The sequence below is a fragment of the Acanthisitta chloris genome, unplaced genomic scaffold (genome assembly GCF_000695815.1).
Source record: "Acanthisitta chloris isolate BGI_N310 unplaced genomic scaffold, ASM69581v1 scaffold37874, whole genome shotgun sequence".
NCBI lineage: Eukaryota > Metazoa > Chordata > Aves > Passeriformes > Acanthisittidae > Acanthisitta > Acanthisitta chloris.
In genome coordinates, this window is record NW_008669493.1 from 1,415 (window position 1) to 23,519 (window position 22,105).

The 22,105-nt window shown below is 47.5% G+C and overlaps 2 protein-coding genes across 2 annotated transcripts; one reads left to right on the forward strand and one right to left on the reverse strand.

Moving 5' to 3' along the window:
• Positions 1 to 411: 411 nt before the first annotated feature.
• Positions 412 to 8,630, forward strand: LOC103800934 (monocarboxylate transporter 3). Its single transcript, XM_009073327.1, has 5 exons — positions 412 to 471; positions 2,851 to 3,149; positions 3,656 to 3,799; positions 4,348 to 5,211; positions 7,857 to 8,630. Exons 2-5 carry the CDS (start codon positions 2,921 to 2,923, stop codon positions 8,249 to 8,251), a joined length of 1,632 nt encoding a protein of 543 aa, XP_009071575.1. The 5' UTR covers positions 412 to 471; positions 2,851 to 2,920; the 3' UTR covers positions 8,252 to 8,630.
• A 3,322-nt stretch (positions 8,631 to 11,952) lies between these two features.
• PICK1 (protein interacting with PRKCA 1) lies at positions 11,953 to 21,547 on the reverse strand. The gene is made up of 12 exons (XM_009073329.1): positions 21,456 to 21,547; positions 19,718 to 19,829; positions 19,116 to 19,244; positions 18,927 to 18,993; positions 17,554 to 17,643; positions 17,070 to 17,123; positions 16,909 to 16,971; positions 16,434 to 16,567; positions 15,581 to 15,673; positions 14,563 to 14,613; positions 13,031 to 13,175; positions 11,953 to 12,252 (listed from the first exon to the last, which is right to left on the reverse strand). Exons 1-12 carry the CDS (start codon positions 21,494 to 21,496, stop codon positions 12,011 to 12,013), a joined length of 1,221 nt encoding a protein of 406 aa, XP_009071577.1. The 5' UTR covers positions 21,497 to 21,547; the 3' UTR covers positions 11,953 to 12,010.
• Positions 21,548 to 22,105: the final 558 nt, after the last annotated feature.

Below are 22,105 nucleotides of genomic sequence, written 5' to 3' on the forward strand. Positions count from 1 at the left end.
ACCTGCTGTGGTCTTCACTCTTCCAACCTGGGCTTGTGACTTCTGGTGTGGGCGCAAGTCTTCTCCTTGCACCCACCTGCAGCAAGCTCTGTGGCAGTGCCTGCTCTGGCCCACCTCCCTGTGATGCACAGGGAAGGGCAGATGCCCATAGTGATGAGTTTTTAGGTGCATGTGAGCTTACACATGGTATTTTTTCCTGTGAATAAAGTTCATTAACTGAGCAGAAAATGATAGCAAGCTGTAATGTTCAAAGGCAGGTGCAGGGTACCTGGTGTGACCACTGTGTGCAGCCGTGAGCAGAAAAGCATGTGTTGTGGTGTTAGGAATAAGTCAGCTCTGAACTGCCTGGCTCAGAGCTGGGATAAATCTCCAGCAGAGCTGTGCTGTAGCGTATTGGCCTTGGAGGAATCTCCACAGGTGAGCTCCTCTGGTGCACCCCATCTTTTTCAGCCGACATCTAGCTGGAGGCAGGTAAAAGTGTTTTCATGTTTTGCTGTAACACTGAGCTAGTGGCTCCTGCAGAGGTGCCCACCCAGCTCCAAACTCAAACAGTGCTGATGGATGTTTGTCTAATGTGCTCTTCAAAATCAGATGCCATTGCTCATCACTGACAGGCAATGCTATAGAGATCTCTGAAGAGCATGCCACAGACAGACAAAAATTTTCTTGCTGGGAAGCTGACATGGGGCAGGGTGGGAGTCATGGAAAGATGAATTGCAATGGTTTGATTGATTAATTTAATTCGTGATGCAGGATGAGCTCAGGGAAAGTGGGGCTGGGAAAGTGGCTTGGATAAAAAGTCTCAGGGTATGTTTGGTGGTAGTGACTCTTCTTCAGGTAGCTATGTGCAGCAGTTGGTGCAGTGCTGGAGCACCAAAACTGATCAAGAAATCGTTGTGCTTTGGCAGCAGGTCACCTTTTGTACAACTGGATCTAGCTTGTCAATCAGGTGTAACTGGGAGAGGAACAACAGGCAGGTAATGGCAGAAGCTGAGTAGCACTGTTCAGTCTGGCTGTCCAGGCATCAGGGATCCAGGTAACACCCAGAAGGGTGTGAGGGGGGAGGTATGGGTAGCCAGAGAGTGTGTAATTATTCTTTTCTTCTTTGTAATGATTTCTTTGCCTTGAAAATATCTTTATAGCAGCCTGTTCTCATTTCATGCCCCTGTCCCTTGCCACAGCCCCCAAGACCCAGAGTGGGAGGGAGAGATTGGAGTAGCCCGTGCCAGCCCCTGTGGTTCAGCCTGAGAGCCACAAGGATATGGTCATCCAGAAGAGTTGCCCCAATCCATACTCACACACAGATTCTGCTCCTTTATTTTGTGGCTAATGGGGTCCTGAAAGTTTGGGGAACTCTGCTGCAGGGACCCATGGTGGTGGCAGGCGTCTGGGTGCCGTACTCAATAACCTTCTCTGTGTTTTCTGGTGCAAGGGTCCCCTGGGGAAGGGAAGGAGGGATATAACCGAGTGTGGCTGATGGGATAGGACCACCTCTTGCCAAACAAGGGCTCTTTACCTGGGCTCTGCCCCAGCTTGTGCCATGCACACTTTTGCCTAAAGGATTTGCACTTGTTTGACGTGCAGAGCAAAAGCAGCTATGGGAATCAGGTCAAGACATCCCCATTGCTTGGAGGACACCAAGAACAGGGACTTCCTTGAGAAATGCAACTAGATCCAAAACTCCCAGGTTATAGCCATGTGTGTTGCATCCATAGATGCCCTTGTCCCCTTGGCAGTCTCTGGTCAGTATGTGACAGTTGGCATTTCCCACAAGTGCTGGTGCCAAGGAGTGGGGACATTGCTGCCATCTCGTAGTCCTTCAGCCAAGGGAGTTGGGGAGGAGAGAGAGCCCATATTAGGAGTCTACTGCCAGCAAGATGGTGCTAGGAGACCAACTAGATCCAAAACAGCTAAGCTCAGGTATGGAAAATGCCTGTCTGATGCTACTTGGGAGCAACTATAATCAAAGTCAAGTGATGGGTTTGCATACAGGTGTGAAAATAAGTCTGGCTGACCAAGAAACTGAGGCCAGTGGTGCTGGAAGGGATATGTCAGAGACCTGGTACCTAAGGGAGAAATGAAAAACATACCCATAGCAGCCAGCTGGAGAAAAATTCCTGGGCAGCTTAAGAGCCCCGAGAGCAACTCACAAGACATCCCCTCTAATTCCCTCCTTCTCTCCACTTAGGCTTTGTTCCGGCCCCTCTGTGTAGGTACAGAGCCCTAATCTCTCTGGCATGCAAATAACCACCGGTTTTCTGTGCTCTCCCCCTTCACCCATTTCGAAAATCTGGGGAAGGGAGGGCGAAGGAGAGCGACGTGCTCTGGGGCCTCCCAGAGGAAAGCACAGTGGGCTTAGTGGATCTCCTGCCTCACTGCTGGCAGTTTCTGTAGCAGGGCAGGTCCTGGAGGGCTCCCAGCTGGAGCAGACCAGCAAGGGAGAGACTCAAAGGAAGATCTAGGGAATCAAAAAGGGTTGGTGTTTCTGGCTTTCACCTCACACCACCTGCAGGCAAGACTGGATATGGAGCAAGTGGGGTGCAGCAGATTCTGATGCCACATCAGGTGCAGCACTCCAGGCTCAGCTGGGAGCTCTGACACTGTTCAGCTGTGTCTGGCATGGGGTTATGGAGCTGTGGGCTGCCCCAAGCTTAGAGGGAGCTTCCCAACTCTGCCCAGATGAGTCATGACCTTGCACCCTGAAGCAATCCTGTCTTGCCTGGCAAGATGGAGCCACAAAGAGCCAGTGTGGTCCCCCAGTGAGGGTGTCACAGCTTGGAGGTGGTGGGTGTGGAGAGAAACCTTGTAGTAAATATTTTTCTGCTCTGCTCTTTTGTTCTCTTCTTGCAGCACCAGCGGATTTTTCTCTCTCTGTTGCCCTATCTCCTCCCGGCCTGCCTTTCCCCTCCTAGGCTAGACAATGGGGAGACCTGACCCAGAGGAAGGGCAGCTCCCAGCTCCTGTGAAGCCCCCAGATGGTGGCTGGGGCTGGATTGTGCTCCTTGGATGCTTTGTGATCACTGGCTTCTCCTATGCCTTCCCAAAAGCCGTCAGTGTCTACTTCAAGGAGCTCATGAAAGATTTCCACGTGGGCTACAGTGACACAGCCTGGATCTCCTCCATCATGCTGGCCATGCTCTATGGGACAGGTGATGCTTGGATACACTTCCTCCTCCCAGCTTGTGCATTCCCCACTCTGCCAAGGGCCTAGACCATGTCCCCATGGACTCTTCACTCTCACTGGCCTAGTTGTGAACGAAGATGCAGAATCAAATTTTCCCATCACTTCTCTTCTAGAAGTGTGCTGTATTTCATGTCCTGGGTTCCTCTGCCACAGGAGACCTCAGGGATCACCCCTCATGCCTCTCAGACAGTTGACACAGGGTTTGTTCACATTACTGAAGTGTTGTTGCTATCACACCAAGCCCCTCTTGTTCTCAGGGAACAGAGTGCTGAAGGCAGGGCAAAGCAGAAGTCTCCACACCACAGCCTCTCTCCCTTGGCCAGGCCCAACAGATGTGTATGTAAGCAGCCAAGTAGTGATGTCCATCATTATTGTTTCATCTTCCCTGAGTGCCCTCCTTGGTCTGCCTGCCCCTTCCCGGTTGTCCTGTCCCCTCTGATCTCCTATTCTGTCTCTTCTGCTTCCTCCTAGGACCAGTATGTAGCATCATGGTGAACCAGTTTGGCTGTCGGCCCGTGATGCTCATTGGTGGGCTGCTAGCTTCTGCTGGGATGATCCTGGCATCTTTTACAACCAACATCATTGAGCTTTATCTGACAGCTGGTGTGCTGACAGGTGAGAGCCCCAGGAGCTGGGGGGTGAGGGACAGCGCAGACTTACCTAGGGAAGAGCCAAGACCATGTTGCATTTCCCTTCAGGATTGCCATGTCTAGTATCAGGTCTCCCCTCACCTATTTGCACATGCTGATGGAAAACATCTAGTCCCGAACATCTGTGAGGGGTGCATCTGCTGAATCTAAATAGGTGGGGCTGGTGGTTGAGGGGAGAGAGACAGAAGAAATGTAAGTGGTGCTCAGTGATTATAGCAACTCGGGTGGCATCAGTATATAGTGGTAGGGGAGAGAGGCAAAGTTCCTGTGCAAGGCATGTCTAAGCATGGCCACAGTTACCAGAGTCAAATACGCTTCAGGTAGGCAGGCTGGTTTACCCACCTTCTGCATAGGCAACCCATCAACATGAAGGTGCAGAGGCTTGTGAGACACATTCATCCCATCATGGGACTTCAGGACTAGGATAGTCTGAGGGGATTTTCAGGCTTTATTCAAACCACATCTCATGTTCTTGCACTTCCTGTCTCCCTCCTGGCTCTCACTTTCCTGTAGGTCTGGGCATGGCACTGAACTTCCAGCCTTCACTGATCATGCTGGGCACCTACTTTGACAAGCGTCGACCTCTTGCCAATGGACTGGCTGCTGCTGGGAGCCCTGTCTTCCTTTCCTCCCTCTCTCCACTGGGGCAAGTGCTGCTGGAGAAATTTGGTTGGCGAGGAGGGTTCCTCATCATGGGGGGCCTTCTGCTTAACTGCTGCACTTGTGGAGCAGTCATGAGACCTCTGGATATGGGCATGAAGAGGAAGATGGGGAAAGCTCAGGACAAATATGAAGCCAAGGAGATGCTGCCCATAGGAGGGAAATCAGATGAGGGAATCAGCACCACTGATGGAACCAAGAAAGCCAAGAAAGCCAAGAAGAAGCCCAAGAAAGGAAAGAAGCTTCTGGATTTTAGTATCTTTTCCAACCGAGGGTTTATCATTTACACTATTTCAAAGTTCATCCTGGTCTTGGGTCTCTTTGTGCCCCCCATATTGCTGGTCAACTATGCCAAGGACACAGGCGTACCAGACACAGAGGCTGCATTTCTGCTCTCCATCATTGGTTTCATAGACATCTTTGCCCGCCCAGCCTGTGGCATGGTGGCAGGATTGAAGTGGGTCCGTCCTCACGTGGCATACCTCTTCAGCTTCTCTATGCTCTTCAATGGCCTGACAGACATCTGCAGCGCCAGGGCTAGCAATTACACAGGGCTGGTCATCTTCTGTGTATTCTTTGGTATCTCTTATGGCATGGTGGGGGCTCTACAGTTCGAAGTGCTGATGGCCATTGTTGGCTCCCAGAAGTTCTCCAGTGCCATTGGGCTGGTCCTACTCATCGAGGCTTTTGCTGTGCTCATCGGTCCACCGTCTGCAGGTAGGTCTCTTGCTGCAAAACACACCTTGAATACTGTGCTCAGTTCTGGGCCCCTCAGTTCAGGAAGGATCTAGAAGTGCTGGGGTAGGTCCAGAGAAGAGCAATGAGGCTGGTGAAGGGACTCGAGCACAAGTGCTATGAGGAGAGGCTGAGGGAGCTGGGGCTGTTTAGCCTGGAGAAGAGGAGGCTCAGGGGAGACCTTCTCACCCTCTACAACTCCCTGAAAGGAGGTTGGACTCAGGTGGGGGTTGGTCTCTTCTCCCAAGCAACTAGCAGGGGGACAAGAGGGCACAGACTCAAGCTCTGCCAGGGGAGGTTTAGGTTGGATATTAGGAAGAGATTTTTTACAGAGAGAGTATTCAGGCATTGGAATGTGCTGCCCAGGGAGGTGGTGGATTCACCATCCCTGGAGGTTTTCAAGAGGAGACTGGATGTGGCACTTAGTGCCATGGCCTAGTAACAACAGTAGGGTTGGACTCGATCTTTGAGGTCTCTTCCAACCAGGTTGGTTCTATGTTCTATGTTCTATGATTTGTTTGGCTGCCATTCCACACTATTACAGGTTCTGGGTGTGGACACAGTACTTGAAGAAAGACTCTATTTCTCAGTTTTATTTTTCCTCTGGGAGCTGATCTCTGCCTTCACTGTGAATACTGCATGAAATCATGTTATGGATAGGGTCAGGCACATCCTGCAGGCAAACCTTTGAGGGTCTTCATTAGAATAAAAGGAGAGTCATTCAATTTCTCCTTGGAGTCCATGACCTTTTGACTAGTACTGCGAATAATGATCTCAATTTGTGCTGGCCCCAATCCCAAGGCACAGGTGTTTTGGTGTCAACCAAATCAAAACAGTTTGTACATTACCCTGAGGCATTTGCTGTTAATTTTTTTAAGAGGATTAAGACACTCACAGCTTTTCAGCCAGTCTAGTCTAGGTCACAGTCCCTGCTAAGGTCCATGCCCCACAAACAGTTCATAAACAGGCTGTTGAATGGAGAGACCCTTCACCCAAGGGGTTGATGTAGGTTAAGAGTCTGATCAGGTCCAAGAAAGCCAAATCATGCCAAAGGCTTATTTCCAAATGAAGTGCAGTTTCCTGCATGTGTGATTTGTGAGGAAGAGACAGGGACAAGACCATAGACATGGCAGGAACCACTGTTGCTTCTTCCACTCCCTTGATTCAGCTGCAACACATGGGCTAAAGCCCACCAGTGAAGCCCTCAGTGTGAAAGGTCTTTCCCCTAGCACATACCACCAGTTATGAGCAAAACCTACCCTCAGCAGCTCCATCGAGCCCTCAGGTAAAAATCCGCAGCCAAGAGAAGACCCTCTTAGTGCTAACAATAATTCATGTCTCACCTTATAAACCATGGGGCAGTTGGCAGTCCCAGGCCACAGAGGGTCAAGAAATACATGTCTTGGAGGCAGCTGCAGAGAGATCATTGGGGGAGAGGGGGATTTAACAGCCCCTTGCTCCAAGGAGCTAGGCACACCAGTGGGTGGTGACAGGGGACATTCCTCAGCCCTCCTGCCTCAGTTCAGCTGTGCCTTGGTACTGTGCACACACACAATGAGATGCAGATGGTGCAGAGTCACCTAAGCATGGTGTTGAGGGCAGCCAAGTCATGGTCCCCACTTTCCCCACTGCTGCAGGACCCCCTCCCTGGTGCAGGAAGCTTGAGTGTGCTGACAAACCTGATGGGTTGGACTTGAGGAGAGCAGTGCTCGGCTGGAAGAAGGGGGTTGAACAAAGTGGCTTTGTTTGGTATAATCCTCCTGAGCTGCTTCCCGTTCTGTGGGGCTGAGGGGGTTTGGCACAGGATAAGCTGCACACACACACACAAACACACGCACTCACACACGCATGCACGCACACACGCTGGCTCTTCACTCACCATCCGGCTTGGGTGAACAGGGAGACATTCACCTGGGGAGGAATATGCTGCATGCCTCCCACAACTGCTCCTGGAGGCACCTCAGTGCGCCTTGGGGCTGGTTTCAGGTCATGCACTGTAGTTCAGAAGGGACTGGGGGTCACATGTGCAGTCAGGAGCCAGGATGACGTCTGAGGTTCCATGGCCATGTCCTGACTGAAGCAGGGCAGCTCAGGTTCCCCAGTACCAAGGTCTGGGAACCCCTCCCCCACTGCCAGCCCCAGTGCATTCAGAAGATACATTGAGAACATCTCTTTGGCAGAGAAATCTTCAGGTGTGGGCCAACCAAAGGCATTTGTCTGCCAAAGTTTCTTCTCCTGCTCTGAATGTATTCATGACATAATAACTTAAGAAATACCAATGCCTCTCAGATTTTCTTTCTTTTCTGACTGGATAAGCCAAGTCATCAGAGGCTTTTCTTGGCAAGAAGAAGATGGCCCACAATGGTGAGAGATCATAACATCAGTGTGTCACAATCATTTAACCTTGCCCAAACAATGGAAAACACCACCCCCGCACTCTTACAGTACTTTCCCTGAGGGTAGAGTGTGGCTCTTGCCCAGGGTGATTTTTAGATATTCTGGCTTCTTGTTCTTCCCTTGAAGAATGGGTTGTCAGCCAAATGCATGGGCTGCCCACCTGTGCTGGGCTGTCCATGCAGGAGTATGTGAGCTGAAGCTCAGCATCTCATTTCTTCTCCAACCATCAGGCCGCTTGGTCGATGCTCTCAAGAACTATGAGGTGATCTTCTACCTGGCGGGCTCAGAGGTGGTGCTCTCCGCTCTCTTCCTGGCTATTGCCACCTACTGCTGCCTGAACCGAGGGAAGAAGAAGGAGTCTCCTCCAGAGAACAGCCCCTCTGCGGTAGGTGGGAGCGACACCGAGGAAGCAGAGTCCGACGTGCAGGAAGCCGAGGAGCACAGCAGTGACAACCACCAGCTGGCCCACAGCACTGACAATGCCGTGGTTGCGGCCAACGAGGAGGCCAACCATGTGGCAGAGGAGCAGAGCGGGGAGGGAGGTGGGTGTCCCGCAGGGGATGGGGATGTGTTGGCACGAGACGGCTGCAAAGCTGACCAGATGGTGGAGAGGGACAGTTTTTAGCCAGGGCAGAGGAATAGGGATGTATAAAATTGGCCTTGTTTGCATGCACCTCAGCATGGGAGGGTAGGTGGGATATGGGGAGGAGAAAGTTGGGACAAAGGCAGATATAAGAAGTAAGAGGGAGAGGTATAAGAATAGCTGGTCCTTATGTACATATGTCCACATACCTACCCAGTGATACGTCTACTTGCATCCTGCACCCATGCTGGTACAACACAGGCTCAGAGCAGCCCAAATACCAAAAAGAAAAAAATAATAATCTTCTTTCCTCACTTTCAAACCAGCCCTGGAGAAAGTCTTCTGAAGAGGCTGCCAAGGACTTTCCTTTTCCTTCTGCATTGTCACAATACAGAACATAAACAATTAGAGACTCTTTGTAATCAGATCTGGTACACTTTTTTCTGGTGTCAGTGTTTCCTTCACCCCACTTCCATGGTCAGGGTAGTGCCAGGCACTCTGGCATTAGGTTTAGGAGGTGGTGGAATACACAGATATCACGCAGGGCCACCTCTAGCTGCTGCCAGCATGGGGGTAGACACTGTGTTCTTTGCAATACCTCCCTTAGGTACTGCCAAACCAGGGGGCCACCAGCTCTGACCACCTCTGTCTGGCACATCTTTTGTGGATGGCAAAGATGTGGCAGTGACACACGGTGCTGTTTTTCCAAGTAGGGAAGCACTGGGTTAGAGGCTGCTGCTAAGGTGCAAGAAGAAGCCATTTAGAAGCTAATGCCATTAGGTGTGCAGCCACAATACGGAGCCTCGCTGACAGGAATAGCACCAAGCCAGCTTTATCTGGGCTCAAGTGAGTCCTGTTGACGTGTGAAGGGAACAACTTGGCCCCTATGGGGGTGGGGGTTACAGGGCAGGTAAATAACCGTGGCCTGAGCGATTATCCACTGAGCAGACAGGAATGGCACGTGCCTCTGTTTTCCTTACATAAAGGATCAAAGGTAAGGCAGAAGGACAAGCCCCAGCCCCTGAGTGCCACTAACGAGGGTGTTGGAGCACGTGGTAAGGCAGGCATGACCCCCTTACCCCCCGTTGGAGTGGTGGATTTCTAGATTCAGAGAGGACAACCTTCCCTGGCATGCTTAAACCACTTCTAATCTGCTTTAGGACTGGATCTTTTTCCTTACATAAAGGATCAAAGGTAAGGCAGAAGGACAAGCCCCAGCCCCTGAGTGCCACTAACGAGGGTGTTGGAGCACGTGGTAAGGCAGGCATGACCCCCTTACCCCCCGTTGGAGTGGTGGATTTCTAGATTCAGAGAGGACAACCTTCCCTGGCATGCTTAAACCACTTCTAATCTGCTTTAGGACTGGATCTTTTATAAACACCCCTGGCCAAAGCTCTTTCTTCCGCTTTCCTGAACTGCTTCACCTCAGAGACCCTGGGGGAACCTGTGAGTATAAGGAGGGATCAAAAACTAAGCAGAGGGCTGCAGGGAAGGTAGCTCATGGGGCCACCAAAAGAGTGTTTCATTGTAGACCAGACTGGTATAAATTAACAGGTAATGAGCAGCCCGCAGGACACATAAAGCCATTTAAAACACAGCAGGGGAGCTGAGACGCGAAGGAAAGGATTTCATTCTAGATGCTCTCAAGCAAAGAGCAGTAAATAAAGCTGCTGAAGAATGCCAGTTTAAGAAAAGACAGAAGAGTTGGAAATTGGAGAGGAGAAGGTAAACCCCATGGGACTGTACCATGTCCCACTGTTAGCTCTGATGCCGAGTCAGTCATAGTGGTGGCTTTGGGCTTTTTCCTGTTCCAACTCACTTAGAAACATCCCAAACCAGACTAAGCACCATGACAAACCCCAGATGCAAAGCTCTGGGAGAATGAGAGCAGCAGCAAGGGTGATGGGGTTCACAGCTCCACAAACTTGTTCTCTCTCCCCACAAGGGAAGATCACGATTTCTGCTCTGCTCAACCAAATTGCTCTGCAGCTCTTTCCCCAGAAAGCGCAAACCCCTGTCCACCAGGCTGGGTTTCCCTTTTTCACTAGTATCCCCTCCAAGAAGGTCACTACTTCCCAGAGGTCCAAGGTTCACAGCATGAAAACAAGTTCCCTTGTCAGCCAGGCAGGTCACTAGAACAAGGTCCCCTCTGTTTCCTTGTCACCAGCAAACATTTCCCACTAAGCCTCCGCATTTAAATCTTTTCACAAAAGCACATAAAAGCCCTTAGGGTGCAAGATCTCACTACAGACTGTGCTGCAAGATTCCCAGACCTTTTCCTAAAAACCCAGCTATGCGGCCTTCCACTGTGCCTTGCTGGCTTTTTCTCTCTTCCACTCAACTGCTCCACGTTTTGGCACAACAAACAGCTCTGAAAGAGGATCAGGGACTTAAGCATCAGCTGAAGCTTGTGATGCAACAGCTGAGCTGTGTGGAGAAGCTGACTCGAGGGGTGCAAGGATGCCACCTTGGCAGGACTGAGGCAACTGGTGTTCCCCTGGGAGGCCAAGATGCAGTGTGGCCTTGCTACAGCATTTATAAGCCTCTTCCTCTGGAAAGCTGTGCTGCAGCGACCACCACAGCTTGATACAGAGATTATGCACCAGTGTAAGCAACAAAAAAAATGGCCAGTACATGACACCCATCTTCCCAACATTATATTTTCAGGTTAAAACCAATGGAGGATGAGCAAACACATCTCTTAAAGAAAATCCACAAAGGACAGGAAACAAAACGTCACATTTTTCTTTATTAGAGACAATAGTCAGTACATCAGAGTCTGTTTAAATTCTCCATAGCAGCTTGACCATGGCTGGCTTTCTTTCAGGCACCCACAGAGATGACAAAGCTCCAAAAGCAAATCAAAGAGAAAAACCAAAGCAGAACAAACATCTCGATCATAAATTAATGCCCTTAAAAAAACCTCTCTCATAACCACTAGAATGTAATGATAGAGAAGGCAAAACTCTTGCCCAAGAAGCACACGACTCCTGGCAGTTGTGCTGCTCACTGAAAGAGAAAGTGCCATCTGCATCTGGGATTGGTCCACCAGGATGGAGGGAGGGGAAGAGAAAAGGAAGGGAAGCAGCCTCACTTACCTCAGCGTTCCTTTCTCTGCTTCCCTCGTGCTGGGGAATGGGATGCTAGCTACGGCTGCTGGCTGGCCCAGAGGTGACACAAAATGATTGTGCAGAGAGGAGAGCAGGGGGTGGCATGCTAGCCATGCTTTGCACTAAAACGATCTCAAAGCCTCTGCCTAAAGGGCATGTCTTCCTCTCTCCACAAGGCTTCTCATCTCCTCTCCAGTTTAAGCATGGGATATTTCTATCGCAGTTCTAAGGTGGCACCTTAGAGAGCAGTGGGGTGAAGAAAACAATGCTGGTGCTAACACTTTCCCACAGCACGAAGGAAGGACAGAGAGGGGCTGTTCTTGACATTCAGAATCATCTCCAGACCATTAACCAGCTTCCATGTGTCAAAGGGGAGAGGTGCTCCCCACGTACTCAGCAGAGTCCTGTCTGCACAGTCACATAGTGGTGTGGTAGGGGGTTTTCCACCCACACCTCAGGACCCAAGCTGGGTAGCAGAAGTCTCTGGGGGCAAAAAGAATATCCAGGCAAACAAGCAAACAAAAAAGAGAGGAAAGAAGAGGTTGGTTTCAATCCAACCAGCTACCCTTGCCCAAAGCAGAAGAGCAATCCCAGGCTGGACATACACAGAAACCACGGAGGATGAATCGCAGAGTGAAATGCAGGATTTCGTAACAGTCTGCAAGTCTTTCCTTATGCCATGCTGGCACACTCAGGCATCATCAATGAGCTTTTCTCCATTTGCATCCTCCTTCACTGTACCCTCTCTCTCACTTTCTCCTTCTTCTTCTGCCCCGTCTGTGTACGTGTCCTTTTGCCCATAGTTGAGAGTTGTGCGAGCAAGGTCCACCTCAATGGGAAAGACGTCCGCATCTCGGAGCACAGCATAGCAGTCATCATAGTACTTGGACATCGTGGAGACAAAACGCTGGAGCTGGAACACAATGTCCTGCACTGTAGGGGAAACATGTTAGGGGAAAAAATGGTGAAAATTCCCTTCCTACGCAGTGTGAAGGCTGTGTATGATCAAGCCTCCCTTGTCAACATTAGATACAGTCTATCGTATCTACAACTGCATGCGATTCCGGTGCTCTCAATGTAAGAGAGACATGGAGCTGTTGGAGCAAGTCCAGAGGAGGCCACAAAGTTGGTAAGAGGAATCCTGTATGAAGACAGGCTAAGGAGGCTGGGGCTGTTCAGCCTAGAGAAGAGAAGGTTGTGTGGAGACGTCATAGTAGCCTTTCAGTATCTGAAGGGACTCCAGGGAAGCTGCAGAGGGACTCTTGGTTAGGAGCTGCAGTGACAGGACAAGGGGCAATGGGTACAAATTGAAGGAGGAGAAATTCAGGTTAGATATTAGGAAGAGGTTTTTTCCTGTTAGGGTGGTGAGACACTGACACAGGCTGCCCAGGGAGGCTGTGGCTGCCCCAAGCCTGGCAGTGTTCAAAGTCAGGTTGGATGAGGCCTTGAGCAACCTGCTCTGGTAGGAGGTGTTCCTGCCCATGGCAGGGGGTTGGGGCTAGATGATCTATAAGGTCCATTCCAACCCCTATAATGCTATGATTCTATGATTCTAATTAATACATTAGTTCCATTTGATCCCTGAGGGTGGACAGCCACAAAAGAGTTCTTCAGTAAAGAATTCTGAGCTGTGATGAAGGAGGAGCAGCACAAAGACCAAAGCCATGTCTGCCTGACCCCTTCAGGCGCTGCACTCAGCAGTGGTACTCACCATGTTTCTGGTCCAGAAGCTCAATTTTCTCCAGCACATCCTTCCTCATCTTGGCAAAGCGCGTGCGAGCCTCCTGACGGCAACGCAGGATAAGGCGATACTCGTAATTCCCAGTGCTCACCCGGTAGAGGGGCTCACCCAGAGCCTGCCGAAAGCACAGCACCGTTTTAGAGACTCTCACAACAGTGCTTGTACACACAGTTTGCATCCCAATGCAAACTCACAACCACTTCTGTTCTTACAGACCTCCCAGGCTCATGCCAATTGCAGCCAGGAAGCAGGAAACATGAGGAATGCTGAGCCATGTCAACAACTGGCAGCCAACAGGGCCATTTTGAAGGCCAAACACACACCAACCATGGTAGAGAAAAGCATCACTACTAAGCAAAGACAAAAGGACAGGCACCTTTCAACCGGGCATGGAGAAGTGGCACAGCTTCTTATCTGAACTCTTAAGACAGGCATTACAAACAAACAAGTCTAGGATCAGGAGGATATATTAATTTCTATCAATCACACAAAAAATTCTGCCCTCCTCTACAAGCTTTGCCCTATATGGGAACCCTGTGGTGTCTACAACCATCCAGGCACAGTGCTGGAAACCAACAGGGAGGGACCTATACATTGTCCCATCAAATAGTTTTGAGAGAAAGAGGTTAAGTCTCTCAGCAAAACAGCACTTCCCTTGTACCTGGAAACAGGACACAGGTAAAAATCTGCCACAGACTATGGCTCACTAATGTATGCCAAAACCCAAAGATGTTACTCTGCTGGGCAAGACTTTCAGGACTTCAGGAAAGACTGAAGGAGTCTTTCCTTCCCATTTAGAAGGAAATATATAATGAAAGACTGTGTCAGGAAAATTTTAGTCCTTCCTGGCACTGACATTCCAAAAGATCAAATGCCTGCTCTGAGAGCGACATCTAGGATAAAAAAAAAGTCTTACTTTTATGCAAGGAAACTTGGATATATGGGACACCTTCAGCTATCTTAAACAGAGCTGTTAAAGATTAAAGTCATAAAACTCTAAACTGGAAAATCCCTATTGTTAAGGGAGATCCTTTAATCAATTTTCTTCGCCTACAAATACAGTTTCACATGTGTTTTGCTGCGGAGAAGCTAAACCTCCATTTCTCAGAAACAAGTCCAGAATTAATGATAAGCTGCACACTACACACAAATGGAATCTGTGAAGATAACACCTTAATCCTCCTTACATAACCTAATAGTACTTAAACACTGAGACAGGCAACCACAGAACAAACCTGCTGCAGAGATGTCTGGTCCCTCTACTGTTCTACAGCACTACTGATTCATGACAGTTACTGGAACTGCTTCCCAGGAAGCATATAAGGACCCACCCCCCAGTTTCTAATGCATTAAGAACAAATGTGTGTAACTCTTTGGGATGCATTCACTAGTTTGGCTACTGCCAGGCACAGGAATGCTTCTGTAATGTTCTAAGGCAGTGTGCACAGGGAAGCTGCAGAAACAGAGTATGCCATTCTCGTTGCCACAGTACTGGTACTCACAATGCAGCTGTACTCTTCATCATCCATCTCTTTGACTTTCAGGCAGTAAGACTTTGCAGAATTTAAAATAAATTAAAAAAAAGCAAAACAAGAAGGAAATATTAAAAACTAGAAGCAATTTCATCATCACCCACACCCACAGGGTTGTACCATTTCAAGCCTTCCTTCAGTGCTAGAGACACTGAGGGAAGCATGGTGAGATCAGAGTGCTCTAAACAAGGTGAGAAGAAAATCTATCGGAGAAAGAGAGAATGGTGGGGGAGAGAGAAGATGCTTAATATTTGCATCACAGAGACAAATATTTTAGGTAAGTATAATCTAGTAAGAGAAAACTCCTGTGTTCATCCACTGTTTGGGAAAACACAGTGCCAGAAAGCTAGAAGAAGGGAAGAAATAAAGAGGGGGAAAGAAAATTAATTGCAGGAAGGATTGATGTAGGAAGAGATACTGCCACATTCCCTTGCCTTAGGGCTGCAGCTCCAAATACTTCTCTCAATGGGTAAAAGGAAATAGATTACTACAGTTATAGAACAGATGACCTTAGCAACCTTACCCTTTTTGTGTGTAGAAAACAAGGGGTGAGTGGAATGAAGGAGGTAAAAAAAATATGGTCTAAATTAAAGCAAATATGACTTGACAGTTGCTTACGTTGGCTAAAGAAAGACTATGCAACACTACCTGAAAAATATGGACTGGAGAGCTATTTAGAAGAATTCAAGAGCAGAAGTTACATAGGAACAGTTTACAAATGAATTAGGGAATTAATTGGCTCATGTAGAAAATAAGTCATCTGGACTCTGGGAGATCTCTTTCAGCAGCGAGAAATATTAGGTTAATAGCAGGTGTCTGAATCTGAGTACTCTGGCAGCAAAAACAGAACTGGAAAAAATAAAATATTCTCTCAGGGATTGTGTAAGGACGGATATAGGATCATATAGGCTATATGTGACTTTCAGCATGATTCCATGAAACCTGATTTCAACCAGCACTTACAAAACCCCAAAAGCAAGCAGCTCACCAAGTATTCAAACTTGACATCCAGGTATTTTTTGATAGTCAGCCTTGTGTCAGGAATGGCTTTATTCAGATACGTGTTCAAGTCTGTAAGCATCTGCAAGGCAAACACCCTGTTGCTGAATTCGAGACTGAAAAACACGACTACAATTCATCAAGTCCAACCTGCTACCCAGCACAGGTGATGAGAATGCCTCAAGTTAAGTCTTTCTTGAACTACAGCATGTTTGAAAGAAAATGCCTGATCATGACTCAGAATTGCCACAGTTAAAGCCTCCATTACTGTCACTGGCAAGTGGCTCTAGTGTTATAAATGCATGGATTCCTCTTCTTTTGACTCATTTCATGTTCAGTTGGCCCTGGAAACAGCTCTCCCTGATGCAAAATCTGTCTACCCAACGTTGTCCATCCATCTTGGCACTGAAAGTGGTGCCCAAACAACAGTAAACCCTCTCTTTGCTAAACTCAGTGGACAGATCTCCTGGAGACTCTCACTCAAATATGTTGATCGAAATCCTTAAATTGTTCCTGGACTGCTTAACTAAACTCTTTCAGCGACATATTTTAATGATGGGTACCAATAGCAGGTAGTGCACTGATCAAACTATCCCCTCACCCCCAAAAGGAGAGGAGAGGAATGTACTCATGTGCAAAAGTCATAGGGACAAGATCAATACATTCACTATGTTACCTCTTAGGTTCTTTTCATTATGAGGAGAGTTCCCTGAAGGAAAGCAGACAAGGACTTTTCTTCCCGTAATGAATAAACTTTCAGACCACACCTTTAAAGACAGGCTTTTATCTTTCTAGATTCCCTTCTCCTCCAGACCCTTTACTCCTAGGGTTCAATTCTTTACCGGCTTAATTGTTTTCAGAAGGTGAATCCCAAACTTCTCGATGTTGCGATGGGCATCAGCGAATTTCACAAAGGCTTCACTGGCAGCTGGTTGGGGCTCCCGTACACCAATGACAGAGAAAACATCTCCAAATGCTGAAGGAGCAGAATAAATACAGACAGATGAAAGAAGAGCTTGAGTCTGGAGAAAAATCTTGCCTCCAACGTTACAACTCCCTCCCACAACCTTACAATTAGCTGGGGAGTGATGTTACATATTCCCTTTAAAACCAGAGGTTGGCAGGGCATTTCTTCAGCGTCTCATGTGAAAGACAGGGCCTGTGTTAGCAACATGAATGCAGGAGAGCAGCTCTTCCCAGCTCATTTCCACAACACTTGGTTTTCTTTGAGTGAGGGAATCACACATCTAAGTACGGACTAAAACTCCTGAAGCTGGAGGTCAAAGATTCATGCTCCCTTTGCTCATGATTCTTTACCTCTATGTGTCTGAGACAGCTCAAAGAAAGCCCTGAGAAGACTCTTGGTGTGCTCTGTCAAGCCTGTGATGGAAGCCAGAAAAAAAATTGAAGTCACTCTACTGAAATATAGTGGTGGAATCCTTCACACCCATCTCGTGTCAGGTGGGAAGACAGTTTACCTTTGTATAACTCTGCAGTCCTCTCCAGCTCCTCCAATCTCTTCACTAGACCATCTAAATAGAAACGAGAATCAGAATACAGAACTACAACAGTCAAATCTAGGATATGATTAAGACCTGAGCGAGGGGAAAGACACCAGTTTCAGATATTTGGTTCAAATTTCCCTCACCCCTTCATGCCTGTCCTGTGGTACAACATGGGAAGCTTTTAAAATGACTGCAAACTTACAGTGTGGGGTCATCACCTATTGATATTCTCTGAGTGGATCCCTGCTTTAAATTAATTTGACCTTAGCTAACATTTAAATGGCTCCAGTGAGGGGATATCTCACTCCAGAAGGGCAGAGGCAATCACAACAGTGAGGCAGAGCAGCAGGAAAGAACTATAAAGAACAGTGTGGAGCATGCAAGTAAGAATAAAAAGTAGGTAAACACAAGAGACTAAGTGTTCCCTTCAGAAAATGACCTCCTTGACAATACTTACCATTGCACAGTATGGCTCGGCTCAACCCCAGGGCATCTGCAGTCCCTGAGCTCATGTTCTCTACCAGTCGATGCTTTACCTTCTTCAATACTACAAAAGAGAGTTGCAAATCAAGATCAGGGTCATTTCTATGGGCATGAAAAGCTCACTAGCACACTTCACTGGTTTCTCAGGCACTGGATAAACCGCACTGAACTCTGTATTGAGGTAGCAAGCAGAAAGAGAATACCACAGAAAGAGGACAGTCGGGTGCAGCCATGCATTGCACATCTAACTTGCCTGTCTGTTCTGCTCTCACATCCTATATACTTCAATCAATAGCAATTCTTTCAGAAGACTGTTCCAATCAATCACTTTGCTACAAGCTACCTATCATGGCATTTTGAACTAAACTTTGCTTATGCTACCTGCTATATTACTTCAGCTGAAGTCAGGAGACGAGGCTGAAAGCAAGACAAACAGGATCTAATGCTCAGTGTTATCTTTTTCCTTAGTTTTATCTTTTGAATCCTAGCCAATGCCTTTTGTCATCACTTGATAGATATTCTATCTTTGGTGTCATACCCTCCAAATTACTAGAGACAGTTACACCCTCTTTGGAATGAGATGACTCAGCTATATGTATTTAGAGGCAAAATTGTGGTGCCTGCAGATCCCAAGAACTCAGCTGAAGCCACAGTGTTTAGCATCTCTGGAAAATACCATATTCTCACCACTCTTCTTTTTCCTCAGAAATCCATCTCACTACTCAGGATTTTCCTGAACCCCTCCTGTCAATTCATCAGCACCATAATCACCATGAAAAGAAATGAGAGCAAACAGAATAGACAGCTTTTTTGGAAAGAGAGAAAGGCAGACCATATAAAGGAGACAGCTCTGTAGGCTTAGTTCAAAACACACACTTCGTTTTAGCAATGAAGCCTCTCCTATAAAATGTGTCTGTACAAAATTCAGTCTAGATAGGGATTTCATCACTGTTTCCCAAGCTGAGAAATCACCACCAGTTTTCTTTGATTGATACATTGCTGTGTACAGCAAAAAACCTCAACAGGTCAATGTTAGCATAGCTTATATGTATTAGAAATAAATTGATTAAATGATTATGTAGTTGGGATTCATCATCCATGCTAAACATAGCACAGAAAAACAAGCCTTCCACAACAACAGTCGAGCCTTGAGTTAACTTTCAAGACTACTTCAAGTAGTCAGGGAAGGGCTTTTTAAACCTGTAATTCTCTTTGACAGCATCCATTTGAAAATGACTGAGTTAAGAGCAAGCAAAGAAACAGAAATTTACTTTGGTTTTAGTTGGGACCAATCTTTCACCCCTCCACATCATTTTAACACTGTAGGGATAAAGAAACCAGTCTTACCAATATCCAAAGACTTGCCCTGCTTTGGGTCTGCCTGAAGCTTGTTGTAGTGTATTGTCACTTCTCCCTGTAGAGAGAGCAAACCCAAAACTGCTGTGCTGGAAGCAAGTAGCAGTGGCTTCCTTCACCAATGGACAATAAACTGTAAACTATGTGCCAGAAGCCCCAGTGGCCCCTCCTACCTCTCACCTTTACCATCTGTATCATCTTGGCCACCTCCACCTTGGTCTTCCCTTTGACAGACTTCCCATTCACTCCTGTGATTTCATCACCAGCTGCTACGGTGCCATCTAAGGCTGCTGGGGTGTTATCAAATACCTAGCGGAGAGGAGGAAGAGCACAGGTAGATAGGAATCAGAAGAAGAGAAAGGTGAATGCAGGGCTAAAGAACAAAAAATGGACAATTAAATTCCTCCTATTTAATTCAGTTGTACTTTGTTCGTGGTGAAGTTGCATTTTTTTTTCCTTTCCAAACTAAGAGGTAGGCTGGTCAACTTGTTCTCCCAGGAAGTTCTTGCCTCCAGGATGTACCCCCTCAAGAGGAGGATATTCTGATGTTGAGAATGCCACACAGTTCCCCTGGGAATTCTAACATGCTCTCCAGGAAGGATAATTCCAGGTCTTAATTCTTCCACACCTATTAGGTGCTAAGGTAAGGAAATCTTACTCACTGAAAGTGAGATGTCACCTCCCACTTTCAGAAAAGTAAATAGCATAGAGTTCTCCACACTTCTCTCTCAGGCCAACACTCTTCTGCAAAGATGGTTTATTCTCCCTCCCCGAGTGCCAACCTGGACAATGTAGAGACAGGGGCAGTACTGCGCTCCTCCCCCAATGCTTATCCCAATCAGGTTCTGAGAGTCCTTCTTCAGTGTCACTGTCCCAGGTACAGTGGGGATGCCCCTAGAAGGAAAAAGAGGGAAGGAATTACTGAACATGTATGCAGAGCTGCCTATACATGGAACAACTCCGGTATCTGAGTCGATACAAACAGAAAACATAACGGGCAATGCACATTTGAATTAATTCCTTCAGAGAATCATAGAATCAACCAGGCTGGAAGAGATCTCAACGATCCTCAAGTCCAACCCTACCATGGTTACTAGACCATGGCACTAAGTGCCACATCCAGTCTCATTTTGAAAACCTCCAGGGATGGTGAATCCACCACCTCCCTGGGCAGCCCATTCCAATGTCTGATAACTCTCTTTGTAAAAATCTCTTCCTAATACCCAACCTAAACCTCCCCTGGCAGAGCTTGAGTCTGTGCCCTCTTGTCATCCTGCTAGTTGCCTATGAGAAGAGACCAAGCCCCACCTGACTACAGCCAGTGGTCAGTGCTGGGCCCAGCTCTGTTTAACATCTTTGTTGCTGATTTGGATGAGGGGATTGAGTGCACCATCAGCAAGTTTGCAGATGACACAAAACTGGGGGAGGAATGTCAATCTGCTGGAAGGCAGGAGGACTCTGCAGAGGGACCTGGATAGGCTGGAGAGATGGGCTGATTCCAACAGGATGAGGTTTAATACGGCGAAGTGCTGGTCCTGCACTTTGGCCATAACAATCCCATACAGCGCTACAGGCTGGGGACAGAGGTTGTTTAGCCTGGAGAAGAGGAGGCTCAGGGGAGACCTTATCACCCTCTAAAACTACCTGAAAGGAGGTTGGACTCACGTGGGGGTTGGTCTCTTCTCCCAGGCAACCAGCAGTAGGACAAGAGGGCACAGACTCAAGCTCTGCCAGGGGAGGTTTAGGTTGGGTATTAGGAAGAGATTTTTACAAAGAGAGTTATCAGACATTGGAATGGGCTGCCCAGGGAGGTGGTGGATTCACCATCCCTGGAGGTTTTCAAAATGAGACTGGATGTGGCACTTAGTGCCATGGTCTAGTAACCATGGTAGGGTTGGACTTGAGGGCTGATTCTATGATTCTATGATTTCTTTTTGAAATTGCTTACAAGGATTAGAGGTGGGAGAGACACCCTTGTCCATTCCTAGGCACTGACAAAAAACTATCAAGTTTTAAGGGTGTTTCATCTGCTCTTAGTGCTGGAGTGAGAGGAAAACTTGTGCAAGCATAAATAAGACGCAAATCAAGTAGTCCATGTAAAATTAACTGCTAATCTCATCAAACCTTTTACTTGCTCAGGAAATGCCAGTGTTTTGCTCCTTACGGACCTAAGGAATACAGTTTCCACTTATTCTTGCCTCTTATTATCTTTCCTCCATTGCAAATATTTTCTTCTCTAGCTAAGGTCACAAATTGACAGAAGATCTGTCAGCACTGCTTTGCAATCAGAAATGCGGGGCAGTCATTGCAGAGCAACACAAAGCATTCTCCTTGCTCACCAGCACAGCAATGCCTCATCCCCAGTCTCCAGAGGGAGTGAGAAAACAGGGCGGAACAGCAGGTCTGATGTTCAGCACACAGTGTCAGGACTGGGTAAATTTATCAACCCTCATTAGGTCTTGGCTGCAAAGACTATTTCTACTGTTGGAAAAAACAAGAAAAGACAAACTAAATACTCACAGTTTATCTTCCTCAATATCATAATCCAAATCTGCAAACATTGTTTTGGTTAAGCAGAACCCGTTTGTCTGAAGTTGCTTACTCCAAAATTCCTGGAAAAAGAGAACAGAATAAACCCCAATAAGCAACTGATCTCAATATGAAACTGCAGAGAACCAACCTGTCACCCTTATTGATCTCCTTCTCTTTTTTTTTTTATGCCACATTGTGGTCTCTGCTCTTACAGCAAAGATGAAAAACGCATCAAGTGTCTCTGGTTCTCTGCTCCACATGAAACAGGAGAAGAGGCCTCCAGATTGAATGCTGCATGTTTCAAAACCTGCATGTTTCAAAGCTGACACACGTGCAGCATTTCCAAAGCATAGACCAAAATGTGGTCCTTGCTGGAAGCTGCTTCTTCCCAAGCTCGACCTGCTCCACAGCTACTAAAGACACATCGTTGTATCCCCTACATCCCTTACTCATCTCCATGTTGGCTTTGACTTCACAGCAAGTTATGTCACTTTTTGACACTCACCTCCTGCCTCGGGAGGCTATGCTAAGCCTCGTCACTCCCCAAGCACAAACCCCGCCTCATTTTCCATTTCATTTATTAAATTAACAACCAGCCGACACGTTTCGGTTTGGTTCATCCTTTGGCAGCACCCAAG

What these genes read in the sequence shown, in the direction of transcription:
- PICK1 (XM_009073329.1), bottom strand. Translation starts at nt 21,496, where the DNA reads ATGTTTGCAGATTTGGATTATGATATTGAGGAAGATAAACT. An exon ending in AGATGATACAGATGGTAAAG is followed by an intron (nt 18,994 to 19,115) that starts GTGAGAGGTAGG and finishes CTCTCTCTACAG; the next exon opens with GGAGAAGTGACAATACACTA. An exon ending in ATGAAGAGTACAGCTGCATT is followed by an intron (nt 13,176 to 14,562) that starts GTGAGTACCAGT and finishes TGCTTTCGGCAG; the next exon opens with GCTCTGGGTGAGCCCCTCTA.
- LOC103800934 (XM_009073327.1), top strand. Translation starts at nt 2,921, where the DNA reads ATGGGGAGACCTGACCCAGAGGAAGGGCAGCTCCCAGCTCCTGTGAAG. An exon ending in GGCCATGCTCTATGGGACAG is followed by an intron (nt 3,150 to 3,655) that starts GTGATGCTTGGA and finishes GCTTCCTCCTAG; the next exon opens with GACCAGTATGTAGCATCATG. An exon ending in CATCGGTCCACCGTCTGCAG is followed by an intron (nt 5,212 to 7,856) that starts GTAGGTCTCTTG and finishes TCCAACCATCAG; the next exon opens with GCCGCTTGGTCGATGCTCTC.